The following is a 20,104-nucleotide window of genomic DNA, read 5'->3' on the forward strand; positions in this document are numbered from 1 at the left end:
GTGCCATTCCATAAGTGGTAAAACCGAATGAATGGATGAAAGAATCTAGATTTTGTATTTCCTGTGTGTTTGTGCAAGCGGTTCAGAAAATGAGATAAGGCACATACTGTTTATAGCATCAAGACCACAAAAATCACGACTATTCAACGTCATTTTCAAAACATGGAGAGTTGGGAGGACAAACCACCTAGTGCAGTGCGGTAAGCAAGCCGCCATCTTTTCCACATTCAATATGGCGGGATAGTATGGGCGTGGTTACGCAATTGTCACACAGCTGCTAAATTAGGCACACGCGCAATGCCTCGTCTTCTCCAACAGACCTTCCATGCCGACGGTCGACAACCACGCCAACAAGGTAGCGCTTCAAGCAATTTACTGGCCTTAGTGCACATTTATCACGCTACTGGGAGTTTTTTTTAATCAATTGAGCCAAAGGCGCCCAAATATCTGTTAGTTTCATGCCAGGTTGAACACACCGTCGACAATTTAAGTTTCGCCTCCTTGTTCCCACCAGCTGTGTCGTATGTGACTAGCTATCTTAGCTTTAGCGTGACGGCAATCGTTTTCCTCTCCAATATTGAGTCGTGTAAAAAGTTTTAATTCTTTTAATTCAATCAAACGAATTCAAGACATCAACGGGCTGGGTGAAGGCTCACTCAAAAATAGCATCCGGAGGCATTAATTGGTTTCTGGTGTGTTGTTCATTGCTAATGCTAAACAGCCGTTTCCAATTTGTAATTCTGTTTTCACCCAAAAAAATCATTTATTCCAAAAATGTTAACCCAACTTTATCCTAGCAGTAAACGTCAGCCTGTAGATTAATTCTCTTTTTCCGGAAAAGGGGAAAATAGCACAGTGCACTCACTATTTTATTTTCTTTCTATATCTTGATCATTTATTACATTTCTTGTAAGATTTCTCTGTCCTATAATATTTTTTTGGCAACTCCCAAATTTTTGTTTTAATCAAGTTTTCCCTGTTTTCACATTAAGATGCCCAGAACACGGACGCCCTGGAGGTTACAGGAGAGGAGACTGGGCCAGATCAAGGTAAAGCTAGCTTTAAAAAAAAGTCTGGACACAACTGACCTTAGCCTATCTATTGAATCTCCAGTCCGTTTATATAACTTTTTCCCTTTTTATTTTTTTTTGCTAGTTTTCTCTGTCTGTGCGCCTGAATTTGTTTTATTGCAATAGCTGGTTGACGTCCCAAGACCACGACTGCCCTCTAGTGCTCAACTGCTATGTTTTTTTTTACCATCAAATTAAAATGATCATACCTCTGTGGTCTGCAGTTAGTTAGCAAATAAAAACCAAGAGAGTTTTAAATCCAGTAATTGAGTAAGTGAGGGGGCTATTTTAAGAGACTATATATGATATGCTCTTATTTCAAAAGTGAGGAAAGATAAATGGAAATTTATTGTGATGTCTATGAATGAAATAAAAAAAATTAACGTGGAAAAAAATGATTTCTGCCTGTCACTGCTCGCTCGGGGCGTTGACATCTTACCTAGGGCCGCCATCTTGCTGAGGGTGCTGCCGTTTTATTTCTTGTTCAAAAGTGACAAGTATTGCAGCAATATGAACCGTTGTAAGAATTAAGATATTTTGACATTAGAAGCAATCTGGCTGCCACAACATCATAAACTTCTGGTAAGGAAATTGTAATTTCTGTCATTACAAAGCATCAGGTTCTCAAGATAGACTTATTTATTTTCAAATTGAATAATTTGATATTTTGGATTTACTAAGACAAGCTAATTGAAATTTTTACCCTAATAGTGTCCTTTTGTTTAATACATTATCTCAGAAATACCACATATGATGATTTTTTTCTTAAGATTTTCCCTTCAAAGTAACACATTTTTACTTCTGTTAAACCATGAATGTGGGGGTGAAAATTGTGAATCGGGGTGGCTTGTACACGAGAAATTGTAAAATTCAACAATTTTAAGGGTACGGCTTCTACACAAGTAAATACGCCAGTTGCCAAAAAACACCTAAGCCTATCTATTGAATCTCTTGTCCTATATATCAGGGATAGGGAACATATGGCTTGGTAGCCATATGTGGCTCTTTGCTAACCTGTGAGGCAAAATATGTATTTAAACCACTGGTGACTGAGTCAAGTCCCGAAAGCACCTATGGCGATCTCATTTTCATATTTTTACTCTTAAATTCTGAGCATGGCTTTCAAGGAGTAAAATATGATTTGCTTATGGCTCTCTGTGTCAAAAAGGTTTCCTGCCCCCTGCTATGCATGATAACGTTTGCTTTTTTGTGTGCATGTTTTCCCTGTTTAGCATCGACGTGCAGCTCTTTCTGCGTTCCTAGAAGACTTCCACCCGTGAGGTTACAGGAGAGGAGACTGGGCCAGACAGATCGAGGTAAAATTGTTCCAAAAAAGGAACTACTCACGCCTTTCTGTTGGATCTCTATATATGCTAACTTTTGCTTTTTTTTTTTGCATGCATCAGGCCCATGTCCAGACACTGGAGGACCAGGTGATCTTCCCAAGTTGCCCTCGCTGCATCATATGGTGTCTCTCTCTGGAGAATGTTGGCTGTCTTCTGAGAGGTAAGTTTATTGTAGAGTTAAAACATTTCATTGAATGCAAGTTGTGATTTATTTCTCCTCCCTTCTATTTAGGTAAAGTCCAGAGTTTTCTGGCTCATGTTGGGAAAGTGAGAGGTAAGAGCTTTTTTATTTTTTTTTCTTCATTTAAATTTGGCACAAAAAGAGATTTGAGCAGCATTTAACTTTTTTAAAACACTTGGAGAAAAAAAGACCCCAAGACCCTAATGGTCTTTTTTTTTTCCTTTTTTTTTCCTGTATTTACTAAGTGTTTTTTTTCATTTTTAATAAATTTTATTTTATTTACTAAGTGTTTTTCTTTTTTTATAAAAAAAAAATTTACTATGTTTTTAATACATTTTATAATTGTTATTTTTATTTCTGTCTTATTTTTTTCTACAGGTGGAGAAAAGACTGGGCATGCCAATAATGTGATGACAATTTCTAAGTGTGCAATATATTCCTGTTAATAAAAATTCTTCAATTAAAATGTTACTTGCATTTTTGCTAGATAAGTGTGAAGAATGAGAAATATATACATTTCAAAAATATTTATTTTCCACAAACACTTTCAAGATGGGTTTACATAAGTCTTCCAGCATTTAAAAATTGAGCTGAGTAGTTTTCTTTGGTAAAGGGTTAGCAAATCTTCCCTTTGGTGGCATTCTGGGGAAAAAAAGGTAATTTGGTTAAAAAAAAAAATTAAGTCAGATATTTCTATAAAAAAATACTCACCAGGGAGGTTTGTCTCCTTTTCCCAGACAGCAGGCTTTCATGCAACATTAAAGCAACAGGAAAATGAAAAATTAGATTTATTTCAGCAGCTCAGTTTGCCTTTTCAATGCTGCAAAGACTCAAAATAAGAGTCTATATAACAGGGATCCCCAACTCCAGTCCTCGAGGGACTCAAGCCAGTCTATTTCCCATGTCTTCCAACACAGCAAAATCAAATGATAGTAATCAGGCTCCTACTGATTAGTTTATCATTTGATTTAGAAGTGGTGGGAGAGAGAAAATATACTGGACAGGGAGCCTCAAGGACCAGAGATGGAGACCCCTGCTCTCTGACAACAGGTACCAGTGAGGGTGCATTGATGTCGAAGACTGGTTCACCATTTCACCCATTCTTTAGTGTTGATTTGGTAAGCTTGTGTGGAGCCTGAAGAGAAGAAAGATACAAAATGAGTAGGTTATGTACATATTACATGAAAATAATAAAATAACCCAAGTCACTTGGGTCCTACCTCATCCACAACTGCTGTTGACTTGGTCTTCAATTTTGTCAGCTTTCCCCTGCATTTTCACCTCTTCCAAAGTTTCCGTGGCTTTAAATCTCTACAAAACACCAAAGTGTGATAATGTAATTGCTTTTTACCAATTTTGATGCACACATGACCCACATTCATTTCCCTGGAATGGTACTTTTGAAGTCAATCATTTCAAATCCATTCCTTTTTAAAAATAAGTATTCCCAAAAAGTCATCATTGCAAGTTTTGCAACCGTTTTTTCTCTTCTTACACTGAGGAAAAATAGCTATTTTACCATATGTTTAAACTCGAGTCAAAAATGACTCCTGTGCCATTGTTGAATCAATGTCTCTTAGGTTTTGCCAAAACCACATTTAAAACTATAAATTAAAAGATCCAAACCCTCTGTTCTTCCTTTAAGAAAGTGAAGGGAAAATAAACCCAGGGTAAAGCTATACAAATATTCTACAAGTGTACGGTTTATTCCTTAAACCTCCACTGATTGCATTGTGGGTGCGAATTATCCACACAGGTTCCTACTATTAAAAGTCAACACCAGATCAGCTAACTAAAGTGTCTTTCTATTCAAAATTTGAATGCATCTCGATGAAGAAAAAAAATGCCAATTGAGCAAAGCATTGAACGCTGACATTTAACTATTGCACGGGGAAAGAATATAGAAACTAGTTTTTAAAAGAACGACTCACTTTGCTGACAAACAACTCGTAACGGCGTCGACAAGCTGCTCCTTTTTGTCCGTTTTGGCCACATTCTTGAGGTTTCCCAGCAGTCTGTGCTCGTTGAGGAACTGAAACACACAATGGAATGATTTCTGGTTAAACATAAAGAGTTATAGGTAACGCAATGCAGCCAAATTGTTTGCAAACATTTTGATGTCTCGATCCATGTGGTGCCACATCACGCCAACTAAGCGTGCCCCCGTCAAAAAGCACTCTTAAAATGAGAACTGGGGCTTCAGAATCCCCAAATGACAACTTACCGAATGCGCTGCATTGTCCGGTAAGAACTTTATCAGGTCCTTCTTCGATAAACCGTCACTTCTGAGCTACTATGCATTCCACTGATGGCTCAACCACCATTTTGAAGGTAGGCGGTGACCAGGTGAACTCTGACCTCGGTCATGCGCATTAAAAATAGACACACAAAAAAGACATTGTTTTCATAATACTAACGCGTGTTAGACTAATACACGTTATTTTGTAAATAATGTAATTTTTGTGTCTATTTTTTTTGGGGCATTTCACTTCTACACATTCAGCATTGCTACCTCTGAATCAACCCAACAGTCAATAACTATCAATCTTCTGCTTGATTCGCGAGCTGCATTAACGTCAACTCGATTTCATGTGGGTGGATCATTTTAGATATTTTTTAAAATATCGGACTGAAAGGCATGTTTCAAATTGATCTTGGTTGTAAAAAAAATCTACATGGGTGAGTCAGTGGGTAAGTGGTTAGTGCTTTGGCCTCACAGCTCTGGGGTCCTGGGTTCAAATCCAGGTAGGTCCACCTGAGAGGAAATACATTCTAAATTGCAATAATGAATGGATGTGGGTGTGCAGAGTTATCCGTCCACTTTCACTCTGCATTTGGCTGGTCACCGATCAGGATATCCACCACCTCGGACCCGCAGACAGCTGGGATTGGCTCCAGCACCCCATGCGACCCTAATACAGCAGTTCAGAAAATGAGTTGAGGTGAATAGTAAATGGTGGCACCAGAATACAACACACATATGCAGTGGTGACACTTAAGAAAGTTGATATTTTATTAATTTCAGATTCAAATTTAAAGTATTCACACAAACACAGAGTAAATAGGCAAGAATAACTCCTCACCATTCGAAACTGAGGGGAAAAAAGTGTTGCATTGCCTTCTCACTTCAGTTACTATAGGAAACATCCCATTCATTAAAATCATGTATGTATAGATAAAGAAAGGAATAAGCACACATCGAGTGAACGTACTGAAGACTACTTGCAGTGCTAACAGTGGAAATATAAAAGCAGTACTACTGTTGTGGGTTTCCCTGCTGTTGCATCAGCAGGCGAAATTAGGCCGTAACACGCCCATTTTGTTTACCCACTAAAATGGAAGTTGATACCCAACTGGGCTGAATGCATCCAACTGGAGGTAGAGGTAGATTTTCCTGAGAAGTTTTCAGAGACAAGACATATTGCCTCGTTTCCTGCAGTTCTGAAGTTAGCCAAAGACGTGAGCAGTACACGTACTTCCCTAAAATAGTCACATTATCATCAACACCAACATCACCTCTTCATTAATAAATCTGCTCTAAAAATGTCATCTGTGTGCTGGCTTGTGACAGCATCCAAAAAAAGCAAAAGAAATAGCAAACAACAACAACAACAACAAAAAGAAAGCACGATATAATTCATATAATAATTCATAGCCCCTAAAAAGCCTTTTTTTTTCAGAAATATCCTACTCCACGAAACTTAGTAATACGGGTTAATTCATCCAATTGTCACAGCAGAAGGCATCTTGTTATTTTGACGGCATCATCGTCTGCATTCCACGTTATTCAAGGTGGAAGCAGTGGTAATGTACCAAAAGCATTCCGTCCCATTAAAGTAGTGGCGAATGGTCCATGAGGGGATTGACAGCAGCAATATTTCAAGTTATGACAGTCTTTATGTCGGATATATATATATATATTTTTTTAACACAGCTCGTAGATTAAACAAAATTGAACAGACTACACAAAAGCGCTGTAGATGCACCAAAAAAACTGCATTCAATCCAAATAAACTGCATGAATAACAAAACAAAACAAAAAAAAAAAACAATTCTTTGCCCAGTTAAGACTTATTTTTCCAGAACTGTTCCATTATACGTATATGGAAGATCTTGCTTAACAAGCAAGAATGAAGTATGACAATTGAAGAATCTATTTAAATGCAGATTCATATTGAATATGCTGGTTTCAAAGTGTTTTTTTTACCCAAACACACACAAAGGGGGAGGAGCTGTTACTACAACCTTTCTTTGCATCATAAGGTCATGGCAACAAATCAAGAGAGAAGGTACCAATTGGCTGATATCTGATTTTTGATATCTGATATTTGATTAGTATAGCGCTAACTTTATCAATATGAGGATCATAGAGGATTTTTTTTCCAGCGTGTCATAGTCATTGAGGTAGAAAGATTTTGAAACAGTCATTGAAGGGATGTTCAAGAGTGTATGGAGGTATACAGTGTTGTTATAATTTGTCCTGATTGTCACCAGCATGCACAAAAACAAAAAAACACCAAAAAAAAAATCACGGCATGCCCATATTGTGATTGACTGTTTTGAGAGGAAGAGGCAACTATTCTAATGTAAATATCTCATAGAACTGCCCCAACAAACAGATCCATACGGGAGGGAATAAGGCAGATGGGGCAAAAAGTAAGCGAGACAAATGAAAAAAACAAGAAGCAATGTTGATCTTTTAGCTCGAAATTGAATGGATTTTTCCCCCTTTCCATTAAATTGATGCTTTTTTTTTTACAAGAGCGCTTTGATTTGATTGTCTGCTCTTTCCAGCATCTCTGAAATCTGCAACTTAAGACCAACCAACTAAAAAACATGTTCCAAATGTAATAGTATAAAGTACTTCTACATAATATACAGAACGCAGCACTACAGTTTAAGCAATGTAAGAAAATCCCAGCAGGTTAATCCATAGTTAGTTCCCATTTGAATATGTATGTTTGATTTAAAAAAACAAAAAAAAAAACACCTGACTGATGATTTTAGTAATGCTGTGTAAATGTGACAACTATACCGCCAAGTGCATCTGTACTAATGTCCACAGCTAGAAGGCACTATCTGTCCTTATTACTTCACTTTCACAGAATTTGCTCCTTAAACCGCATTTAGGATATTATGTCAAATCTTCACGAATACTATATCAACATCAAAAGACAGGAAAACAAATGTTTAGTCTTTCAATAACTCGGTATCAACCAGAATTGATGTTTTTAGGAAGCCTTAGTGCATAGAATTACACACCTTGAGTGAAAGTGAGGTTGCTAAAAATGAATATTTGTATTGACTGATACTGTTAAATGTAACAGCATTAAAATGCTGTTAAATGTACTGCCACTGATGCAAATATTGTCACCCACATTATTTTCAAAATAACTTTTTTTTTTTTTAAAGTTACCCCTAGAAAATAGACTCGGGAATACCTAATTTTTATTATTAGGGGAGTTGCATACCCCCCAAAAATCCTGTTACCAGGCAACACTTGGAATAACAGAAGTTTAGGGATGTGTTTAATCAGTTCTTGTCTTGTAGTAGCGGGTGGTAATTTATGAAATGTGACTCCTCAAAACACACTGTGACCTACTGTGACACCAACAAGCAGCTGCGCTTTATGTTACGCTTACTCACATCTGGTTTGGCAATGACTAAACTCAGCGGTCCTTTGTGGTGAAAAAAAAGGGGGGCAGTTTTCTCATTCTATGTTCTGAGCAAATGAGGATTATAGGAACACACAAAAGGAGGGAGGGGGGGACAAAACCTTTTTACAAAATTGTCCATTCAGAACAATGAAGTTGAATACTATGACAAGGGAAATGATTTTTATGTTTTAAAATGTGTGACTTTAAACGTAACAGTCTGAAAAATAGTCCAAATTTCATCCGTTTTGTTTTCCTAGGCTACACCTAATGCCAGTTGGCTTGAGTTTTCAAGGCATTGTACACTTTAGATTGGTCGTACGTGTAGAGAAAAAAATCATGTCGACATTCGGCAAAATATCATGACAAGAAAAATGCTCATTTGCAACTACCACATTTTTTTTTTTAGGATTAGATTTGGATATACAACCTCTGATGTGTTATGCGCATGTGCTAACCAGTCATCCATTGTGCTGCCTGGACGATTTAAGAGTCTGCAATTAGCCAAACATTTATGTTTTAGGAATGTGGAGTGCCCCGGAAAAAAACTTCGCAAGCACATGGAAAACATACAAACTACACACACACACACACACACACACACACTAAGCAGAGATTTAAAACAGAACCTCTCAGCTGCAAAACAGACATACAAATGAATGACTTGAACACTGTGCAGCCAGTATTATACTTTGTACTTATTCTAACGCTACTTTATACAAACAAGTTCTTTTTCCTCTCTCCACATTTCCACATGGTCCTCATAATTGTATAATTTTATACTCATAATACACATTTTTTAGTCTACTCTTGAGCACACCCATAGTACTCATGTGTAAATTCAATTTGTCATTTAAAAAAAAAGAGTAAAATTAGTAACTAATAAGCAGTGTGAGCAATGCAGTGCTCTCTTAGACATATTTGTGAAGCAGCTGGTGTTGAAAAAAAACAATCTCAAAGCGTAATAATAAATCTGCCTGCAATAGTATAAAGAGACAACCTGTCATCTCATATTGTATAAGGCCTCCATAAAAGAATATATAAGCCAAGAGAACTTAACTTCACTACCAATTTTCTGTCTGAATCAGTTTGTTTTGGTGAAGTGCTGTCATAGTTGAACATCGCCAGAGAGGTAATACAATTTCAACGATTGAATTGAATCTGAGGATAACCTGGTCCTCCAAACAGCAGGATAAGATAAGAAGCACTTAGATGAGAAGCACAAAAATCATGCTTAAAACACACACACACACACACACACAAAATACATATGCATCTGACACCTATAACAAAACCACGACAAAAAAGCACCAGATTTAACTTTAAACTCCACCAGGTCCTCTGATACACCGCTAACGCATCCTGACACTTGATTGTCCAAGCATCGTCATGACAACAATTGTTTAAGTGGACAGACAGGTCCTGAAAGGAAATCCATTTTCTTTATCTACCAATAAAAACATGCATCTGACCTCAAGACAATCACTTCACAAGGAAGAAAAAAAAAAGAGTAAGACCAGGAAGGAAAGGAAAAGAAACATTTTCCAAGAACGTAGACGTACGTGACGTATGTATGAACATAATGGAGATGCCATGTTGAAATGCAGAAAAAGCAGATTTGAGACAACTCTATAACCAACACAATGAAGTGGACAACATCACTTCACCCTGTCCAAGCAAATATATTAATAATGACCGATAAACCAACTGTGCAAAGAAGGTATTTATCTTGCACACAAGTAGGTCACAGTGGTGCAAATATCTGCACCCTGGAGAAAAGACATAATTTTAAAGATTATCTGGTGAAAAATAGGAGTTAATATGTAATCTGTTCTTTTGATAGAATTCTAAATATATAAATGATTTCCTGCAATGAGAGCTTTGAATGATAAAAAGAGTAGAAATAATAGAAAACGACAAAAGGCAGAAGAAAATCTCCCCCCTTAGAGGATTAAAAACATTACTGTCAGTCAGTAGCTGTGTTTGTGAGTGTAAACAGTGCATGACCCCTTCCTGGTGGTTATAACCATCTCTTTTGTTCTTGCATAAACTGTATATGTATGTAGAAATAAATAATTCACAGGTTGTACATACATTTTTTTGTTTAACATATACTGGCTCTCTGTTGGGATATGTTCCTCTAAAAATCACGGTGGCCAAGAACAAAAGAGGTGAGTCTACGACAGAACCTGAGAGTGTACTTCAAGTGATTGAGTTATTTTTTTTCTATCTTTTATGTATGCATCCTCTTTTTTTGGCATAGACTATATAGAAAATGAGGTTGGGTTTTTTTTTGGCTTTAGTAGCATGGTTGTAAAAAAATAATAGTAATAAATGGGGAAAGGCTGAGGATTTGTTAAGACACTGGGTTGCTGGATGTTGAGGTAGGTGTAGTCTGCTGTTGCAGATGATGAGGAGATACACGGCTGCCAACAGGCTTATTTGAGAGGGATGCACCTGCAGGGGCTGACCCAGCTCCTGCCTGAGCATAAAGGACACCTGGAAGAAAAAAAAAGACAAAAAATGAATTTTACACAAAACAACTTCTCTTTCAAAGACTAGATTTGTGACAGTAATTAAGTAATACACCATTTAAATAATACATTATTTTAATTAAAAGTATTAAGAAATAAACTGGAAAAAGAGGCATAAACTTGGACTGTTTTAGTCTCAAAGTGGCATTCAGGTCTAAACTGACTTGTTTTAGCTAAATAATATTTTTTTTACACAATTTTGCACCTGAACAAAAAAACTCCAAGTAAAAGCATCTCAGCCAACAATAATAAATACTTGCATAAAAGGCAGAAACTGAACGTAGTAGCCTGAATGAAGACTTACAGGTTCAGCAGCTGGAATAAGAGTGTGTGGAATTCCCTAAAAGAACACTTGTATGCATGGAAAATAGCAGTAAATAATACATGGGTAATAAAAAGCATAAATTAGTTGATCACACGTAAATTGGATGATGATGATCGATCAATCAATTGGAGTGTCGTTACTTTATACTAGTATATCTTGAAAATAAGTTTGGTAATGTTGACGTTTTGTTGTTTGTCTTGTTTGTGAGAAGATATGCGATTTGTCATTGTTAAACAACCAGACGACTGCATATGGTTTTGTTGACAAATAGTAAAACTACATAAGGAAATTATATGTCACATTCTTGACCCCTTGTTTCCCTTGTTGCAAAAATAGCCACCTTCCAGCTCAAAGTATCCTCAATGTTGTTGTTTTTTTTGTTACCATATATGCCTCACTAAATTGCAGCATGTATATATGTATATATATTTATAATTAATTAGGTTGTTGATTTTTTTTCAGGCCAGCTTTATGTATTTATTATTATTATTATTGTTATCCACTATTATTTTATATTTTAATGAACTCTCTCAACTTGTTACTGCATCAACTTGAAATGCATATTTTGGTAAACATAGCCTGATAAAGAGGATCTAACCATTTCAAATATAGGTTATAAAATCTTGTCTATAGTTATCTTTTAATAAAACTTAAATGGGAATACAGTTGCATTGAGAATTACTCATTTGAAATGAAAGGGAAAATAGCTGTGAAGTGAATGGGAGCTTTTACCACGCAACTTACCAGTGTATACGACTCCGTTGAGCTCGACTGACATGCTAATGCTGCTTGTGCCATTGGTTGCGAGATTCATGGCAGTGTCCTGCCTTCCATCTGAAACAAGACAACACAATAGGAAAAGCTCAATTAGCAAAAACAATGCAATCAGGCCAATGTTAAAATCTATTTGTTTGTCAGGGATCACAGTTGGAATAAATAGTGGGGTTCCAATCCTGCCTGTGTATGTTGTTTTAACCTTTAAAGAAGTTTTTAGTACATTGATAAATACAGAATTACATTTAGTATAATAGTCACCACCTCTAACCTGAAGTTTTGGGGCACACAATTATAAATATCCACTTAAATATAAATGAATAAGGACAATTCCAATAATTTGTCATTATTGTACATGGTAAAACTTGTCCTTTAACAGCTTATTTGTGCATTTTTTACTAATTCGACTTGTTCTAAGTGTGGTGTGGAAGATTGCCAGCTCCAAAACGTACTTTAGAATAATTAATATTGTTTTCTGAAAAACAGACCAACACAGTGGAAGACAAAGCTATTTGAATACATTTTAGGAGGAAAACTAAGAGACCAAACATACATTTGGGCTATAAGAATAACACAATTCAGTTAAATAGCAGTATTGATGAACAAAATCAACAGTCATACAGCTGCATCATTGACTCGCACTTGTCACTTCAGTTATAACTGTAAGTGTAGACGCATTCATCATTTGTCCAGACTGACAAGTAAAATCTGTACCCAGACATCTGCAGACATGAAACCAACGGTAACGGCAGGAAAGTGTTCTCTAGCAAAGATAGGGAATCCCCCCCCACCCCACCCCACACACACAACACACGTGGGGTTGTATGTTTGTGTGCACATTCGGTACTTCCATACACAAAACAGGTCAACATTTAGTCCCACTCCCTCATCTCCAGGTGTTGAGGTTTGTGGTAACATGTCTAGCATGTGTTTGAACACCAGACATGTATGTGGAACGCATGTCACAAAATTCTGAGGTAAAACGGCAAAATAACGACAACAAAAAAGATGTCAAGAGGTACTTTGGTGCATTTCATGTGTTGCACATTTACGTACACAGCTGTTAGTTTTTTCCTCATTTCATTTTCTCTTTCTATTATCAAGCCGGTGTTGACTGAATTCAACGATATCCTCAAATTTAATCCGTTATCTCAACCTACGCTAGATTTTTTCCACCTCATCACCCACACTGCCCCCATTACCTTGTTGATTGATACGGATGTTCATAGGGATCTGGGCTGTCATGGCCAGCAAGTTGTGTTGCAGTGCTCTCTGCAGAAGCCGATGATGCTCCTCCGCTGGCACTGCCATTTTCTTTTCCGGCGGTTCTCCCGCCTCCAATTTGTCCCTCAGCTGTTCCAAAGCTGCAACCTGAGCCGCCATAGCCGCCTGGGCCGCTGCCTGCACGGCAGCCACCGAGTGACCCGCTAGGGCTCCCACTGGCATGCGAGGTACACCAACTCCATGGTAAGCCTGACCGCCCTCTTCTTCTGGATGGAGGAAAACACATTTTCAAAAATATACTTCACACCACCAGGCTCCAAAATAAGTACATTTTCATTTTTAGCTTTTGAACGACTTGATCTCAATAAGATGACATGACAATAAACTACTTCATTTCTAAGTCTACTTTTCCCCCCTCAAATTAGATTGTAAGTATGAGCGGCCTGGTGGATGAGTGGTTGCCACGTCGGCCTCACAAATATGAGATCGGGGGTTCAATCCCAGGATTGGGCCTTACTTTGAAGTACTCTAATAAAAACTGGCACTCTTAAATGACAATCTGAAGAGTGCAACCAGAATGAACTGGTTTACAAAAAAATGGACAAAGCCAAACCACACTGGATTGAGTTCACATGGGCTCAAAATATAGACTAGTTCCTTTTGGTTCATAGAACTTGTTCAAGTACTATATTTTTAGTATGAATTTAAATAATTTTAAATTCTGACAAAATACAGATTCTCGACCGAGTTTCTGATTTAAATGTACATTCAGATACCTAATATAAAAAAACTAATATAGTTTAATATAAAACAATACAATTCTGAAGATTATGGTGAAAGCAATAGAGGTGAAAGGGGAGTAGTTAGGCTTTTTAACAGTTTATATGCAAACAAAAGTTTGTCAGACACTCGGTGTGTTTAAGGGCGCTCAACAAATCAACAGTGCAACATGGAGTGTACATGTTACCCAATTTTTTTACATTTCTTCCCTTATTTTTAAGTAATATGAACCTGAAGTTGTTTGACTTTGACTATCGGCAAAGTCCGGTCACGATGTGACCACTCTGATCTGAACGGGGCATTCCTTTACCGATGTGCGTCGGTATCTCCTTTCAAAAGTGTATACAGAGTTTCATCGTTCCCCCATTACCAAAAATAATTTGTGTCATGCTGTCACCTTTTTTAATCTTCTGGATGGGGGTGAGAGAGGCGCCGTTTGTGCCTATGCTCAAACCCATGCTGGGCGTGGAGAGCTTGGGTGAAGACAGCATGGTGGGGGTCCCATTGGGAGAGTATGTGAAGAGAGACCCGCCAAAGCTTTGTCGTCTGCCTTCTCGGCGGTTGCTGTCAATGGCGGCCTGAAGTTCGTTGGGGTTGCTCAGGCCTCTCTTGTCACATTCATATGGGTACAGGTACTTCATGTATCTGATAGAAAGCATAAATCAAATTCAGGTAATGAAACAAACATGAGCAAGAGATTTGTACACCATAAGAATAGACAAGATGGATGACTGGTTAGCACATCGGCCTCACAGTGGGGGACCTAGGTTCAAATCCAAGTCGGTCCACCTGTGTGGAGTTAGCATGTTCTATCTGGGCCTGCATGGGTTTTCTCTGGGTAAAGAGATGCAGAGGTAAGCTGATTAGACACTCTCTAAAATAAGAGTGTGAGCGTAAATGGTTGTTTGTTTCCTAGTGCCCTGTAATTGGCTGGCCACCAATTCAGGGTGTCACCTGCCTCTGGCGCGGAGTCAGCTGGGATAGGCTCCAGCACCCCCCATGGCCTTAGTGAGGACAAAGCGGTTCAGAAAATGAGATGAGATGAATAGACAACATCTAATAGACAGTAGTGTGCTACATGACAAAATTAAGTTTGCTCTGTAAAAATTTGAGTTATTCGTAAAATAATGTAAAAATAAAGCTAGGCTTTATAAAGTATTGAGATTTATTTTCTGACAAAATAACATTCAAATAAAACAGCACCTGCCGCAAACTTTTAAAAACTTACACCAACCATAAAAATATTCCTGAGTTGAGTCACCAGTTTCGTTCCTCCACCCAATCGGTATATTCATGACCTATTTATTTATGTCTAAAATGTCTTGTCCTGTGTTTGTATTCTCACCCTCTTGCTACTGTGAGAGTGAAATTTCCCGAATACGGGATGAATAAAGTTATCTAATCTAATCTAAAACATTTAAACGTGGTCATCAGCAAAGCTTTAACATCATAAGTAGCCATCCAAGTAGTAGGTGAGCTGGTACCTCAGCCCTTAATCGCAACTAACTTAACAAATGTTTTTTTGGTGTACGGTGCATTTCTCGTATTTTAGGCCTGTCATAGGACTGTTTAATTCTTTGCAAAAATATGCATGATGCAGTCAGAGACTTAACAGAGCCAGAGTATGTGGAGGGGAAGACCCATGAAATAGACATGGTATCCAATAGCTACATGAAGCGTGTGTGGTTACTAACTGTGTGCGAAGGGTGAAGGCTGCACTGGTGATTGAGGTAGGCAGATTGAGTCCCTTTGTGATCTCTCTCCAAAGTTTCTTGTTGATGACCTCCACTAAACCGCCCTTCTCAGTCACCAGTTTGTAGAGCATGTAGAGGTCCAGCACCTGCTTAGCCATGATGGGAATACGATTCACAGGGGTTCCTGCAACAAAACACCTTCTGTCAGCGATAAACTTCCACATTTATATTTACATTGTTCCTAGAAAATCATATTTTCATTCTAAATTGTACTTTTCCCATTCAATCATTTCCAACAGTTTATCCTTGTGAAGGTCGAAGGGTGCTGGAGCTTATCCCGGCTGACTTCGGGCAAAAGAGGGACTACACCTTTGACTGGTCGCCAGTTGTCAAGCACAAATGGAGACTATTCGGACTCAAAATCACACAAACATTGATGGTGATCAATCAATAAGGTGTCAGGTATTGATTTGTAGTTTGTCAATGAAAACCTTAATGACCTACAGAGGGCGCACTCAGCTTCTCACATTCAACTCAACAGACCCGCCCACCAAGTTATGACTCACATCATGTTGTGTTGGCATTTTTCCCTTAAATACTACACACATCTTTTGTCTTCCATCTTGTGTTGTTGATTTCTGATCTCAGTCTCACGAATCACCAAACTGTCACACTAATGTATTTGGTATTTTTGCTATTGTTTTTCTGTTCTGAACCACTGAGCATTTCTACTGTCAAACTGCTCAAATGTAATGTTTCACCCTCCTTTTTCAAACGTGGCTGTTAGGTCAGAATGTGTGTGTGTGCGTGTTTCATTATGTGAATGGAAACTGATCTGTGCCCAGGCTTTGATACAATATATGTCTTTATTGCAAGCACATCCTGGGAACCAGGCTATATGACCATCAAGTAATCATCTATGAATTGAATAAAGACCCCACCCAGCTGTGAGAAAGATGAGCACACAGATCTAGGTGGGCCTCATGTGAGGGATCACCCTCTCTGTATGCGGCCATAAAAAGCGCGAGTTTGAGTCTGACACTTCAGGCTAAATAATGTTGAGAGATCATAGTTCATTTTCCCCAAACAACTGCCTAACTACGTTCTTAAAATTGATCAGATTATTTTTCTTAAATTAACAAAATCTTAATCATGTAGTAATACATTGACTTTAAACTAACTTTACAAATGATTCGGATTATTTTATTAAATTATTGTAGCATTGGTCTTGTTTGACATATATATTACATTTCTCTGTAACATTTATGGTGGTTGTGTATACTGCTTACCTCTTTTCTGCATGAAGCTGAAAAGGTCATCCAGAAATTCTTTCCTTTTTGGGTCACCATCTAGTTCGTACAGCTATAAAAAAAAAAGAGGTGGAAGATGAAATGATGTTTCAAACATTCAGATTTGACAAAAGTAGAGAGCCACAACAACAACAACAACACACATTGTAAACAATTGTTTTAAAAAGTAAGAAAATATATATCTTTAAATGAATAAAAGAACATTTGGAAATACAACTACCAGCTCAAATGTACAGGAAAAAAAAACAAAACAAAAGAAAAAACATGCAAAGATTTGGGAAGAAAAAGTAGTGTTGGTTTTCCGAGCATAAAAATGATATCGTATCAGTAAGAAAGCTGAGGAACTCCAACCTCGGGTTGACCCTTCCATTGCATAATTAGGAGCGCAAACATCACAGGAAGACATTAACCTCGACATACATGACACAACTCACCCTTAAATCCCTGAGCTGAAATGATTATTGATTTTCCCGACAGAAAAAAAAAAAATCTTTCACCAACCACTCTTGTGAACAATTAATCATTTTAAAACAAAGAATTTAATGACCGGTATTTGCTCTTTTATTGCATTAAGCAATTGTATCTTAAAAAGAACACAATGAAACCAAACAACAATGTAATAATTGTTTTCCTCATTTTATCAAAACTGAAATTACTTGAAAAACAATGTATCACATACTGTTCATAATGGGCAGGAATACACAATCAGAGAACCAGGTGCATATTTAATTCATTTACTGTATCTTTTGAAATTCATGGCGCACTTCATTTAATTTACCAAACGGGCACTATTGCGCTACAACAGGTAGAAGTCCGTAACAAAGACATTATACTATTATACTATAATAAATTACTCAGGCTTGATACAAAAATAAAGCTAACTGGTCTCCATCAAAGTATATATATCCCTAACGTTAGTATACCGTACACTTACTTATTCAGCCTGTTGTTCTCGGTTTAATTTTAAATTTGCCTTTAAAATGACATGTTTTTGTTGGATTTTATTTTAAAAAATCCCCCAAAAATGCGACTTATACTCCAGTGCGACTTATATGTTTTTTCTTTCTTAATTATGCATTTTTTTGGTTGGTGCGACTTATACTCAGGTGTGACTTATAGTCCAGAAAATACGGTATCATTAGATTCATAGTCTGAAAAATATTCTACTAGAAAACTCTATAAAACAACAACAACTACGGTCAATTTTTATCAACTACCCCTAATTTACTTTTAGTCTTGTGACCAATAATTGCCGCATTACAGACACGAACGAGCAAGTTCTCCTCAACGGTGTGACTGACTAACATTGGCAAAATAAAGTTGTAGTTTGTCTAGGGTCTTGTTGTGATGTGATCGATGTCAACTTGTACAAACGGGAGCGCACTTGCTGTCGCTTTCTCGCCCAAAGCTGACACTGAGAGGAAATGAAAAGCTTGTACAGCTGAAGTTGTGTAGGATGTCACAGAAGTGGCCTCTAACCAGCAACAGACTGGCCCTCATTGTTCAGCCCTCATTAAAGACTTCAAGCTACTGCCATCAGATCTTATTATCTGTGTCTATGTGTGTGTGTGTGTATGAGGGGGGTTGCTAGAATGAATGCACCAAAATGAGATGGGGCGGGGGCTCCTACTAATGTACAGGGCTGCTGGAGACAAGGGGGGAGTTTTAATTACAGGATGCATGCATTTTGTGAAGTGCCGCACCATAAATCTTTGAAATGACCCCCTTTCTCCCATCCCCCACCACACAACTACTCTTTATTTGCACTCCATTGGTCCCTCTTTATATCACACAACAAATATTTCCCAAGCAACTAGTGACTATGGCAAATATTTTAGTCATAAAAAAAATCCATCATGTCTAAATTCCACACCATTATTCTAAAAGTATCACTCAATTGTTCGTTTATTTCTGTTGCTTTTTGATTAAGTTGGAGGAGTGAATTAGTAAAAACTGAACACTGTAGGTATGCCTTTGCAATCATGACTTATTGCTGCATCACGGAATTTGTGTCAAAATATGACGAGAATAAGAAAAGCGCTGACTTAATGAATCTGATACAAGGCCAATGATAATCCTTAATATTTTTAGATTTTCATTAAACTGTAAAAGATATTGTGAGCTCTCTATGTATGAGGTTTCCTTGCACAATGGGGAAATTGTCAGTTAGACTTTATTGTGTCAAATGTGCAGTTATCCCTTTGGCGATTTAGTATCCATTTTTAAGTCCTAGTTAGTACTCCCTGTTAACACTTATGTAGTAGACATACATGAATAATCCTTTGTGTCAGACTGGATGAGATAATAACAGCAAGTTGCGTCAATTAGAGGTTAAGAGATCTGAATGCAAGATGGGTTTGGCGCACCTCAACCACAGAATGCCTGATGAATCAAGTCAAATTCATGCCACTTCACAATTTGGATTGTCATTTTGCTGTCACTGGTTGAGAGTTAGCAAACAAGTCATGATTATGCGCTGACTGACACAATTTTTGGTTTGCCATGTAAAAGATACATACACATATATATGTATTTATACATATAGATATACATATACACACACCGTATCAACTATCAATATATATATATATATATATATATATATATATATATATATATATATATATATATATATATATATACACACACACACACACACGCATACACGTGTACACACTGTATGCATGATGGTAGCTCGTTTATCAAAAATGCAAAAGTGCACTGTATTTAAAAAAATTCTAATTCATCCGTCAAACAAAAAGAACCTCTATATATATATTTATTAAACAATTATTTCTAACGATCATTGGGCACAGTACGTAACCAAAAAGAACAACCTGCATTAAGACACTCTCTACTCTTATCTTTCCTAAACACCAAATTACTCATCTAAACCAGAAACCTCAACTCTACATCTGGTTTGGCTATCTGTTTATGACAACAAGTTTAGCTACCATGTTATCCCTTTTTCCATTTCTGTTCCAATTGTAAAGCTATGAGATTAAATCGTTTCATGCTTCATTCTCCCCGGTTCAGTGACTATGATACTGCTAATGCACATTATATCTCCCCTGCCACCACCTACACCCCCACACACATACCTTATCAGGCAGAACTGGGTGTGGTTGGTGTAGACTTACTTGTTGTTTATAGGTTTTCATGTTCCCAAAGTGTGAGCAGGGGTTTGGGCCCCTCCTGGATTAAAGCATTGG

The 20,104-nt window shown here is 37.4% G+C and overlaps 1 protein-coding gene and 1 long non-coding RNA gene across 3 annotated transcripts in view; one reads left to right on the top strand and one right to left on the bottom strand.

Moving 5' to 3' along the window:
• Positions 1–18: 18 nt before the first annotated feature.
• LOC144196723 (uncharacterized) lies at positions 19–2,387 on the top strand. The gene is made up of 3 exons (XR_013326371.1): positions 19–355; positions 993–1,049; positions 2,303–2,387. It is a non-coding gene; the product is annotated as an uncharacterized LOC144196723 (long non-coding RNA).
• A 722-nt stretch (positions 2,388–3,109) lies between these two features.
• Positions 3,110–20,104, bottom strand: part of arid3a (AT-rich interactive domain 3A) — a 41,434-nt gene continuing 24,439 nt past the window's right edge. Inside the window, exons 4-13 of one of the 2 annotated variants that reach the window (XM_077717352.1) lie at positions 16,872–16,944; positions 15,583–15,766; positions 14,286–14,533; positions 13,087–13,371; positions 11,855–11,944; positions 4,822–10,750; positions 4,529–4,629; positions 3,818–3,908; positions 3,309–3,732; positions 3,110–3,239 (exon numbers count right to left, since the gene is read on the bottom strand). In XM_077717352.1, coding sequence (XP_077573478.1) covers positions 10,608–10,750; positions 11,855–11,944; positions 13,087–13,371; positions 14,286–14,533; positions 15,583–15,766; positions 16,872–16,944 — 1,023 coding nt within the window. In that variant the 3' untranslated portion in view covers positions 3,110–3,239; positions 3,309–3,732; positions 3,818–3,908; positions 4,529–4,629; positions 4,822–10,607. Of the gene's footprint in view, positions 3,240–3,308; positions 3,733–3,817; positions 3,909–4,528; positions 4,630–4,821; positions 10,751–11,854; positions 11,945–13,086; positions 13,375–14,285; positions 14,534–15,582; positions 15,767–16,871; positions 16,945–20,104 lie in introns of both variants that reach the window. The other variant, XM_077717351.1, reaches the window with a different exon arrangement.

The sequence above is a fragment of the Stigmatopora nigra genome, chromosome 5 (genome assembly GCF_051989575.1).
Source record: "Stigmatopora nigra isolate UIUO_SnigA chromosome 5, RoL_Snig_1.1, whole genome shotgun sequence".
Lineage (NCBI taxonomy): Eukaryota > Metazoa > Chordata > Actinopteri > Syngnathiformes > Syngnathidae > Stigmatopora > Stigmatopora nigra.